An 11,201-nucleotide genomic window follows, 5' to 3' on the forward strand; every position below is an offset into this window, starting at 1 on the left:
CATCCTGCCCCCCAGACACCACCCAGAACAGATCACTGCCTCTGGGGGCCGACTCTGTAGCCTGCCCCGTGTGCCAGGGGAGATGAGGCCATGTCTCCATGCATCAGAACTAGCTACCCACTGTTCCCCATCACCCTGGGCCTCCAAAGGCAGCCTTTTGTTAAGTCCAGGGAACCTCCTGACAGGTGTGAGGTCCATCTAGCATGGGCAAGGAGAGGAGAAGGGACCTGTGGTTTATCCCCACCTGGGAGCACCATGCCCTGCTGGGCTCACTGAGGGACCCTAGTCAGCAGCGTCCCCAAAGCATGCAGCGGTCCTGATCCCTCTGTCAGGACCCAGGTCCATCCTGGAAGCCCAGCCCCTGACCTGCCTGTGTGTCTGCCAGCTCCTGGGGCTCCAAGCAGATGTCTGCACAGTGAAAGTCTCCCCGAGACGTGGCATGCTGGGCCCCAGCGAGGAGCGCCAGCTCAGCCTGGAGTTGACTGCGCATACCCTGGTGAGTGTGAAGCCAGGGGCTGCATTGCCTGGGGAGGCCCCCGGCTGTCTACATCCATGCCAGCCAGGAGGTCTGCCTCAGACCCCTGTCCTGGGCCAAGAAGGGAACAGATTTCTTGCGTTGGGGTCTGGGGCTCCATTCCTGCTGGGCCTGCTCTCTAGGAACACAGGGTCAGGAAGGCTGGAGTAGGCTGGGATGGGCCCTGAAACTCTTGAGCACCACCCTTAGCTCTCGCCAGCCATCCTCTGTGGCACAGGTGGGCCCACCTTTCCACCTGCCCAGAGATGCCCCTGTGCTGGGTGCCCCAGGGGCATCTGAGCAGTGCCCCGGTTCCTCAGAAGAAGGACACAGCTTCTCTTGGGTTCAGCCCACAGGAAGGCCATTGGGCAGAATGTGCTCCGTCCTTGGGAGGTTACCAGCTATCCGTTTGTAGTTCTTATGGAAAAAGAAGCTTCTTCCTCACAGGGACTCACAGACCCAGGTCCCAGTACCTCTGTGGGGAGCATGGAGACATGGGCTTTCTTGCACAGCTGAGTCTGAGCTCGAGGGTCACAGATGAGTAGGCCCTGGGCTGGCCCAGAGCACACCTCATGCAGGAAGGGTTTGACTTCTGTGATAGCAGCTTCATTGGAATAAATGTGCAGCTTCTCCCGAGATCCGCTTGGCGGGGGTCTCCTTCAGGCGAGCATGCCCAGATGTTGGGAGCCAAGTCACAGCCAGGAGCTCTGAGGAAGGGGCCAGGCCTCCTGAGGGTCTGGGGATGGTGGCCCATTGGAGGGGTTGGGAGCCCTTCCACAGAGATGAGCCTGGACAAGGCCTTTGGGTTGAACCCTCCCGGCTGCCCCCTGTGCCGCAGGAGGCCATCTGAGGCCCTTCTGCCAAGGCCCACCCTGGGTCTTACCCACGGTGACACGCCCCTGGTGACCTTTCCTACAGGAAGCGGTGACTGACCTGGCCCTCCCTTGTGATGTGTCAGGCATGAGGGAGCCACTGGTTCTGGGCATCTCAGGGAAACCCCGGGGACTGCAGGTAGCCATCGGCGTCTCTAAGGAGGAGAGTGATGACAGGTGAGCCCAGGGCTGGGCCTGGGGGCTGGGGCGGCCATTCAGAGGAGCGGCCTCGCTGTCGGACCAGCCTCTCTCAGTTGATTCCCACAGCCAGGAGAAGACCCCTCACAAACTCTGTGGGGAGAGACCTCCCCCCCCGCCCCATCCCTGCCCTCTGGGTGGTCGTTCTCCATATGCCAGAGGCCAGGCATCCATGGTGTGGGGAACAGCAAGGGACAGGGCTGTGGGCAGCTGGGAGACATGCCGGCCTGCCCCTGGCCTGGGAGAGCTGGTGGTGGGGGACACGCGTCTTGTCATGGAGGGTGCATCTGTGGGGTGGCTGGCTTCGCGAGGAGCACTTAAAGCCTGGTTTGGGGTCAGCTGGGCACCTCCAGCCCGAGGTGGCCGGCCAGGCAGGGCTGAGGGTGGCATGTAACTGGTGCCCACGGGCTTGGGCAGTGCTCCCAGCACAGAGCTGTGGCCGGGCCACCCCAAGACACTCCACCTGGACTTCGGCTCAGCAGTGCCACTGCGGACCCGCGTGAACCGCCAGCTCTTCCTGACCAACTGCTCCCCAATACAGACCCCTTTCACCCTCGAGTTTGAGTACTTCGGGAGCCCCGTGAACAGCCTGAGCCAGAAACCCAGTCCGTGAGTCCAGCTGTTTTCAGGGACTGTTCTCGGGGAGGACGCAGCCCAGGGTTGCCCCGCTGGGCCTCCTTGTGGCTTCGGCAGGTGTGAGTCGCCAGAGGAGGGTGTCCGCAGGTAGACGTGGAGAAACACAAGGAGTAGGGGGCCCTGCCTGCCCGCCTCCCAGGCCTTGAGAGGAAAGCGGGGCATGTGGCCCCTTCTGGTAGCCTGGGCTGCCAAGGCAAGGGCTTTGGATAGATCAGGCGGTCCTGGGGCCCTCAGATGAGGAAGAAGTTACTGTAGGTGGAGGCAACCGTGGCCAGAAGGGGAGTGAGGCATGCTGCAAAGCTGTAGCTTGCAATCCCATTGGAAGTATTTATATCCCAGAAGTTAGCTCAGCTTGCCAGCACTCCACTGTAGACACCTCCCCTCAGGTCTCCTAAGGTAGGGAGAGTGGGGGGCAACTTCGGACTGCTGGGAGTGGGGGCTGCCACAAACAGTTCCTTAGCCATGAATTTGTCAACTGCAGAAAGTTAGCATGTGCAATGGCGGGATAGATGTCTGCAGGAGACTGGAGACGGCCTATTGCAGAAGGCTGGGCAAAGACTGGGAATCTGGACTGGGTCTGCATCCTGGGGTCACCAGGGCACAGAGCCTGCGGGTCAGGGGTCCCTGCCCTCGAGCACTCCTGATTTTGTTAAGACTGGCAGGCAGCCTGCCACTGAGATGCTTCGGGTGGTGGGATGCCGAGGGATCGAAGACCATGGGTGGAGGTGAAGAGGAGCCCTGACCGGCTCTCCATGGAAGGAGAAGCAGGGCCACCGTCCTCTGCCGGAAAGCCGGAGGGGGAGGGGGATGCTGGTTGCCTGGGGAGATGGCTGAGGTCTGGGTGAGGGCCTAGATGGCTTGATGTGATTTCCGTACCTCTCTTGTCAAGCCCCGATATGCCTCCCGCCCTGCTGAAGACGGCACGGATGCGGGAGCTCTTGGCCAAGCGTGAACAGTGGGGTAAGAGCCCAGGCCCGGCCAGAGCAGGGTTTTGTGGGGCCTTTGAGGATGTGGGCTACCTGCTGCAGGAAGGGGACCCTGGCCAGAGTCACTCCTCAGCATCCTTTCTAGCCAGGTCCCTGAGATGGCCATGGCTTCCACCAAACAGCCCCCGCTCTTTAGAACACGGCCACCTTCTTGCTAAGGAAGGGGGTCTATGCACAGGGTCTGGCTTTGATTTGGGATGGGTGGTGGCTGGTGGCTTAGGAGTGAGGGCTCCCACTTGGCCTCATGGCGGTGGGAGAGCTGGACCCTGGACCCCAGGCTTGCAGGAGGGTCTCTTTAGGTGGACCAGGGAGAGACTGCAGGTGGCTTGTCTGGTTCAGTGCTTTGCTGACACTTGAGGGTTGGGACCTCTTTCCTGCCCAGGGGGGCTTCCTCACCATTCTTGGGTCTCATTGCAGAGTTTATGGAAAGCATGCTGTCCCATGGGAAGGGAGCAGCCTTCTTCCCCCACCTCTCCCGGGGCATGCTGGGCGCCCACCAGAAGCTCAGCATCGACCTCACTGCCTGTGCCAACATGTGGGGGGAGTACTGGGATAGTCTCGTCTGCACGGTAAGTGCGGGCAGGCGGGCAGGCAGGCAGCCTGGGGCACAGGGACCCCCACCCTGGCCCCCACCTGCAGGCTCACTCTCCTCTGACACCCAGCCCTCAGCCTCACAGGTCTCACCAAGTAGAAAGGTGATGCCTGCTGAGCTCAGGATGGGCCTCTCCATTGACCAGCAGCCCTGGGATTCCTGCAGGAAGGGTCCCGTGAGCAGAAGCACCCACATCTTTGCCCATGAGGTCCTCCTGAGGCTGGGACCATACTTAGGAGGGCTGAGGAGTCAGATGGGCTGCCTGCCCTGGCCAGAGTCTGAGATCCAGAGTGGGCAGTAAGCGTGGAGACGGCATGGCCTCCCAGAGCCACAGCCTCACTGAGGCCTTGGTGAGGGCATCGTTCATTCCCTGTCAGCCCATTCACTGACTCCGTCATTCAGCATGAACTGAGACCTTATATGTACAGGTTCCTGTGTGGGCCCCTGGACTGTGTACAGGGGTGAGGAAGACAGCAGACCACCCCAGTAGGGAGCGCCTAGTTTAGGATGAAGGGGTGAAACAGGTTCCACGTCCTATGTCGTTTAATTATTGCACAGATTTTCAACTATTTAGTAAATTGGACAGGTGAGTTATGGTAGTTATTTGCTTTAAATTGTGCTCTATCCAATGACCAAGTGATGATCACCTTAATATACAAAGAGTTCTTAACTAACAATAAGAGTGGGTGGCACAAGCATCTCAAGGGGCAGAGGGTCATAATAGGCTGTTCAAGAATGACAGCTGGAGATGGCCAGTGAACATGAAAAGTATTTCATCAGCACTGCTAACTAAAGAAGGGGAAGACCCTGGTGGTCCAGTGGTTAGGACTCGGCATTTCCATAGCAGGGGGCCTGAGTTCAGTCCCTGCTCTGGGAACTAAGATCCACAAGCTGCATGACATGGCCAAGGAAAAAGAAGTGAGAAGGAAAGGCACCCGGAAATACTGGATTTGTGAGATGAGCAAGGTTTAAAATTGTCGATGGAGGTGCAGGGATGGGGGCCCATGGGCACAGTGGGGCTGCTGGGAAATGTGTGCCCTTCAGAGGCACTTGTGCAGGGCGCTGGGGACGCACGTTTAAAGTTGCCCCAAGGAAAGAAGTGGATACACGAACAAACAAGTTTCATACCAGGCTTTTCTTCTCAGCATTGTTTATAATAGAGGAGAAAAAGGAGACAGTGTAGACATGTGTCCACCAGGAGAAGATCAGATAAAATGTTAGGCTACATCCACACGCTGGGATTCCCACAGCCAGTTCAACAATGCCGTAAACCTTCATCAGTAAAATAATCGTATGTGGTTAAAAGGAAAAAAAAGATTACCAAAATGAAAGCATGCCCAGAATGCCCCTCATTTATATCGGTTTTATCCACACAAGTCTGTCTAGACAGTTCTAACTGAAATACTAACAGTGAGTCATGCTGTGGCGTGGGATAGGATTATGGGTGAAATATAGTCTATGTTAAATTTTAAAAAATAAGTGATTTTGACTAGCAGAGAAAATGATCACTATTTCCATTTAAAAGATGAAGAAATTTCATCCAAAGAGCCATAAGAGGCCAAAGGCCATCAGGCTGGGAGACAGTGGTCACACGTGGAGACCCTGGGCTGGCTGGAGGAGGGGATGAGGCGCCTTGGGGACGTGGCGGCAGCAGGGGATGACAGAGGATTGGTGTGCGTCTGCAGGTGGGAGACTTGCCTCCAGCAGTCATCCCGGTGCACATGGCGGTGGTGGGCTGCCCCATCAGCTCCCAGAGGACCCCCCACTACACCACTGACCAGACCCAGAGGGAGCCCATCATCAGGTACCGCTCCTTCCCCACCTCCCCTCCGCTAACCCTGGAACCCTCTGGCCTCCATCCCGGCTGTCCACACCAGCTCGTTGCTGCCCAGCTGGCCCAGTGCCACCTGGTGTCACCCAGCACGAAAGCCCTGGGCCAGCACTACCCCAGAGGAGAGAGGCCTCAGGGGCATGGCCGTGATCTGCACGTCTCAAAGGGCTCTGGGGGGACAGGAGTGAGCAGTCGGTGGCGCCTGAGGTCAGGGCCGTGCTTGGGGCCCCTCACTGGGGTTTCTGTGGTTGGTCAGGGTGGTTGGAGAGTGGGGAGGCGGGTGACTGGGCCAGTCAGCAGCCCTGGGTCACAGTTCACTGGGGGGTCATGTTGGGGTGGGCCTCCAGCCCTGGGGCTCTGTGACTCCAGGGTGCAGACAGACCACTATGGGCCTCCTCCCTGCCCAAGCCCCGGCCCTCCTCTCTGAGGTGAATCGGCCTGTGAGGTGTGTGTTGATCCTGGTCCCCTGCCTCCAGGTTCGGCACCCGGGTCTCTGGAGGAGACCAAGTCACCCGGATCCTTCGCCTGAATAATTCCAGCCCCTGTGGTGAGATGCTCATGAGAGAAATTGGGGCTCTTGCTTCAGGCTGTGCCAGGTGGGGGCCAGGATGGGAGGGCAGCCGATGGCCCACAGCCTGGACCCTGGAGTCCAGTGGGCCTGAGGTATGGAGAGAGGACTTCAAGGGGAGTGGCCAAGCCAGTCGGGGGTCGTCAGAGCCACTTCCACCGTGAGGCCAGCACTTGCCCTTGCCTGTAGAACCTGGTGTCTTGCACTGTGCCCGGGCCAGACGCCCGCCCTGGCCACATTCACCTGGTGCTGGACAGAACTTGCAGAGCACACCTTTTCCTTTCAGCCAGCAGCCGCTGTGCCGCTTGCTGGGAGCTAAAGGATGGAGGGGAGAAGGCAGGGGCTGTATGGGTGGGAGGAGCCGGGAAGTCAGCAAATAAGCAGAAGGAAAAGCAGCTGTAGGGAGAGCCCAGGGAGGCCTGGATTTGTGCATTTGGACATGAAAGCTGGTCTTGGAATCCGGAAGACAAAGGGTGATGGAGCCGATGGCATAAGCCTGTAGACTTGAAACAAGAATTGCCTGGAAGTGACAATGATAAACGAGGCCCCCACCAGCCTGTCTGGGAGAACTGGTGGCCTCTGGGGCCTGCAGGGAGTGGGCCCCAGGCAGGAGTCATCTGCTCTTTGCTTACTCCTCACGCCTTTCTCCTGCATCTGCCCCAGACATCCGCCTGGACTGGGAGACCTACACTCCAGAGGATAGGGAGGACCGACTGCTGGAGCTGCTGGTGTTCTACGGGCCGCCCTTCCCGCTACGTGACCATGCTGGGAACGACCTCCTATACCCCGAGACCCCGGAAAGCAGCGGCTCCTTCTGGTCCCCAAGTCCCTCTGAGTCTGAGTCCAGCCGTGAAGCCACCCCATCTGTGAGCAGGCGTGGCGGGTGGGCCGCTGGGCCGGGTCAGTGGGTCTCAAACTGAGCCTCGGCGACTCCCTTGACTCAAACTGAGCCTCGGCGACTCCCTTAACCATAGGCCGAGGGCAGCTCCAGTGCCGGCACCCCCCAGAAGATCATCTCGGTCATCCTGCAAGGGCATGAGGGGGTGCCCTCTGACCACCTGTTCTCCATCAGCCCCAAGCAGGTGGTGAGTGGGTGGGGCTGGGAGCTTCGGGGAGCCGGCCCCCTGACCAAGGCTGGCTGGGGTGCCGTCGTCCAGCGCTGAGGCTGCTGTGCCTGCCAGGTGGTCCCTGCGGGGGGCAGCAGCACCATCCACATCTCCTTCACACCCGTGGTGCTGGGCCCCGAAGTCCTGCACAAGGTGGAGTGTGTCGGCTATGCCCTGGGCTTCTTGAGCTTGGACGATGAGGTGAGCGCTCTGGGCCTGGGGAGGGCTTCCCCCGACCCCACCCCACCTCTCAGGAAGGACTCCAGTGATGGGGCCTGGGCTTGGTAGGTGGAGAGGGAGCTTCCAGGCCGGAGGCGCCGCCTGCAGGACTTTGCCGTGGGACCCATGAGGCTGGACCTGCACGGCTACGTCAGGCCGGCGCAGTGAGTCCACAGGGCCACCTGGCCCGCCTCCTTCCCCTGGTGGGGAGCAGCCTCCTTGGGCGCTGCTGGGGACCATCCCGGGCCTTGGGAACAAGAGGATGGGCACGGGAGGGTGGGGCCGGCCAGGGGCAGGTGAGGCCCCGAGGCCCATCCCGGGCTGTCGCCGGCAGGCTGAGCGTGGAGTGGGACTACGGTGGCAGCGTGGTGTTCTGGCAGCAGGCCAGTGACCTCATCCCCAAGCAGCCCTGCGCTGGGGTGAGTGTGTGGCCGCCCTGCCCTCCCGTGTCACCCGGGTGCCCCCCACCGGCCCTCCGGGGGCAGAGCCTAGCAGTCTGAGTCCCCCCTTCCTGTGGTTGCCAGGTGCTGAGTGAGCTGGTGACCACCCGCCACCTGAAGTTGACCAACACCACGGAAATCCCTCACTACTTCCGGCTCCTGGTCTCCAAGCCCTTCTCCATTTCTCAGGAGGGGGCGAGCCGCAGCCACCGGGCCCTCGGCCGGAAGCAGGAGGGTGAGCAGGAGATGGCAGCGAGGGGCAAGCAGCTGGTGCTCCACCCACAGGAGAACACACTGGTCAGTGGTAGCGTCTGCAGTCCCTGCCAGGGGACACACACTCCGGGGCCGGGGGCCACCCTCCTCTCACGTTCCCGCACGTGTATGTACAGACAGCCCGGCCACACGGCACCCTCCCAGGGCTGCACTCAGACACAGACAGTGGTGGTATCCAGGCCCCGCCGCGCCCTAAGCACTCAGGGGCCAACTCCCCAGACAGACAAGACTAGCCAGCGCACGCACACACACACAGCCACACACACCCACAGTCCCACACCCCCCCAATCCCCATCATCTCACACACACACACCCCCACTCACCGTCCCACACACACACCGTCCAGCACATATACACCGTCCCCCACACACACACACACACACTCTCCCACACACACACCCTCTCCCACACACACACCATCCAGCACACTTTCTGCACAGGGGTCTCCACATGTAGATATGGCCTGACCTATCAGAGCGCACACTCAGGAGCCCTAGACACACCAGTCTGCCTTCATCCCCTCTGCCCGCGTCCTGGTCCTGAGAGCACCTCCACGTGGCACAGACCCTCCCCACTCACCTGCCCTCTTGCAGAGTTTCATCACCGTCTTTCCATAAACTTAAGGCACACTGTTCCCAGGCCCTCCCTCCAGAGATGAGAAGGCTAGGGCCGAGGCCTAGCAATCTGTATTCCTAACAGGTCCCTTGAGTAAACTTGTGGAGTTAGGTCCACAGACCTGGGTTTGGGAGCCACATGTCCAAGGCCCCTCCCATGAGGCCTCAGTGATACCTTTGCCCTCTCCCCACAATCACCAGGATGACCCCTGAGCAAGGGTAAGCTGACTCTGTGCCCCACAGCCACCAGGGTGACCCCTGAGCAAGGCTAAGCTGACTCTGTGTCCCATGCTTGAAACTCAGCTGGGGCCCCTCACTGCCCTCAGGACAGACACAGGCCTGCCCTGGGCCTGCGGGCTTGCACACAGCCCTGGTCACCCGAGGGGAGGACAGCTCCATTCCTCGGGCCCCTCAGCTCCTGATGCCTGCTGGGCACAGAGCAGGGTCTGCAGGCCATGCTGGGTCACAGGCTGAGTGGGCAGCAGGCCGGTCCTGCAGGAAGGAAGGGTGGAGCCCCAGATGGGCAAGCTGCTGTCTGCCTCCAGCAGCCTCAGGTGACGGCTCGCCCACAATCTGCTCAGGTGAACGTGTCCTTCTCGCTCTCCCTGGAGCTGCTCTCCTATCAAAAGCTCCCGGCTGACCAGATGCTTCCTGGAGTAGACATTCAGCAGAGCCCGAGTGGAGAGAAGCAGATGGTGTTCACACAGAACCTGCTGCTGGAGTACAGCAACCGGACCTCCCAGGTGAGTCCCCGGCCTGGCTCACATGGTAAAGAGGGGCACCAGGCTGAGCTCTGGGGTCATCTCCATCCTTACCAGCCTCAGGAGCTCAGAGCCAGGTGGGGTGCTGGAGTGTGGAATATCAGGGAAGGCTTCCTGGAGGAGGAGGTGGCATGTGAAGCCTGCACATTGTTTAATGGAGAAAGAAGGGGCCAGTCCAAGGGAATGGCCTGACGGTGCCGACAGTGAGCAGCTGAGGGATGCCTCTGGGGCTTGTCTGGGACTGTGTGTGCACCAGGTGAGAAAGCCATGGGCCTTGTTCTGTGGGCTGTGACAGGCTCCACACCCCAGCCCCGCAAGCTTCTGAGGGGAGAGGCCAGGGGGAAAGGTGAGGAGGCCCAGAGCCCAGGAGGAGCAGAGGGCTGGATAAGGGGGACGGGTAGGCAGGGAGGGGACCCGGGCAGGGAGCGGAAACCACAGCACTGGATCAGGGGAGAAGGGAGCAGACGGCGCCTCCCTGGTCGCTTTCCTGCTGGAACCCCCCCCCAGCGGCCTCCCACCAGCGGCGGTGCTGCCTGTGGGCTCCTCAGAAGCTGCTGCATGGAGGGCTGGCAGGGTCCCGTGTCCCTGCTGCTCCCCTGGGTGGCCGGCTCTGTTCCTAGGTGGTGCCCCTGCGGGCCGTGGTGGCCGTGCCTGAGCTGCAGCTCTCCACCAGCTGGGTGGACTTTGGCACCTGCTTTGTGAACCGGGGCCGGGTCCGGGAGGTCTACCTCATGAACCTGAGTGGCTGCCGAAGCTACTGGGCCGTGCTGACAGGTGTGTTAGGCCCTCCTCCCTAACTCCGCCAGACCGAGACCCCCCAGGAAGGGGCCTGTGGCCCTGTGCTGATGGGCTGGACACCCTGGGAATTGCTGTGCTGACAGCCACTTCCCCCATCCGAAGTGGTCCCCCCCGGGGTGGTGGGCAGCAGCAGAAGCGCCAGGAGGCGGGGGTCAGCGCCACAGGCGGTGCGTGGAGCCGCCTGCGTGTCCTCCCCATCCTGCAGGCCAGCAGGAGCCAGATAGGGCCCCCGTGGCCTTCAAGGTCTCCCCAAGCAGTGGGCTGCTGGAGGCACGACCGGTCAACGCACCCCCCACCTCTGTCACCCTCCAAGTTTCCTTCACCGCCAGGTATGGCCCCCCACGGCCTGGCTGGCGCTGCCCCCGCCGGAGCCCTGGGCCAGCACCCCTCCTGATCTGAGCCCCGGCTTCCCATAGGAGCTGTGAGCTGTACGAGTCCACGCTGGTGGTGGAAGGCGTGCTCGGGGAGAAGCCGTGCACCCTGCGGCTCCGGGGCTGCGGCTCGTATGACGAGAGACACGCTTCACCCCTGCACCAGCTCTGAGGCTCTGCCCTCAGCCCCCAGTCCTGGAAATAAACATGGCCCGGAGCTCTGGAGCGGTTTACTGGGCACGGGCCTCTGCTGGGGGACCTCTGAACAGCTCCTGGGATGGAGGCACCCCTCCAGGCCTGCGCCTTGTGTCCTCAGGGCTCAGCCGAGGGTGGGTCCGCCGGGCGGAGACCAGGGCACTTAGTGTTCAGATGGAGCAGAGGCAGGACCAGCCTAGTGAGAACTGGCCCTGCAGAAGAACCAC

General features: G+C 61.1%; 1 protein-coding gene across 1 annotated transcript in view; it reads left to right on the forward strand.

The window, feature by feature from the left end:
• The window catches only part of DLEC1 (DLEC1 cilia and flagella associated protein), an 88,536-nt gene extending 77,585 nt beyond the window's left edge, over nucleotides 1-10,951 (forward strand). The window contains exons 21-37 of the mRNA XM_068982411.1: nucleotides 386-496; nucleotides 1,433-1,563; nucleotides 2,011-2,193; nucleotides 3,110-3,180; nucleotides 3,624-3,775; nucleotides 5,484-5,602; nucleotides 6,106-6,176; nucleotides 6,861-7,063; nucleotides 7,172-7,282; nucleotides 7,379-7,504; nucleotides 7,592-7,686; nucleotides 7,857-7,941; nucleotides 8,047-8,259; nucleotides 9,431-9,592; nucleotides 10,231-10,384; nucleotides 10,614-10,737; nucleotides 10,825-10,951. Of these exons, the coding sequence (XP_068838512.1) occupies nucleotides 386-496; nucleotides 1,433-1,563; nucleotides 2,011-2,193; nucleotides 3,110-3,180; nucleotides 3,624-3,775; nucleotides 5,484-5,602; nucleotides 6,106-6,176; nucleotides 6,861-7,063; nucleotides 7,172-7,282; nucleotides 7,379-7,504; nucleotides 7,592-7,686; nucleotides 7,857-7,941; nucleotides 8,047-8,259; nucleotides 9,431-9,592; nucleotides 10,231-10,384; nucleotides 10,614-10,737; nucleotides 10,825-10,951 (2,238 nt within the window). The remainder of the gene's footprint in view (nucleotides 1-385; nucleotides 497-1,432; nucleotides 1,564-2,010; nucleotides 2,194-3,109; nucleotides 3,181-3,623; nucleotides 3,776-5,483; nucleotides 5,603-6,105; nucleotides 6,177-6,860; nucleotides 7,064-7,171; nucleotides 7,283-7,378; nucleotides 7,505-7,591; nucleotides 7,687-7,856; nucleotides 7,942-8,046; nucleotides 8,260-9,430; nucleotides 9,593-10,230; nucleotides 10,385-10,613; nucleotides 10,738-10,824) is intronic.
• Nucleotides 10,952-11,201: the final 250 nt, after the last annotated feature.

Source organism: Capricornis sumatraensis, chromosome 10, assembly GCF_032405125.1.
Source record: "Capricornis sumatraensis isolate serow.1 chromosome 10, serow.2, whole genome shotgun sequence".
NCBI classification, from domain to species: domain Eukaryota; kingdom Metazoa; phylum Chordata; class Mammalia; order Artiodactyla; family Bovidae; genus Capricornis; species Capricornis sumatraensis.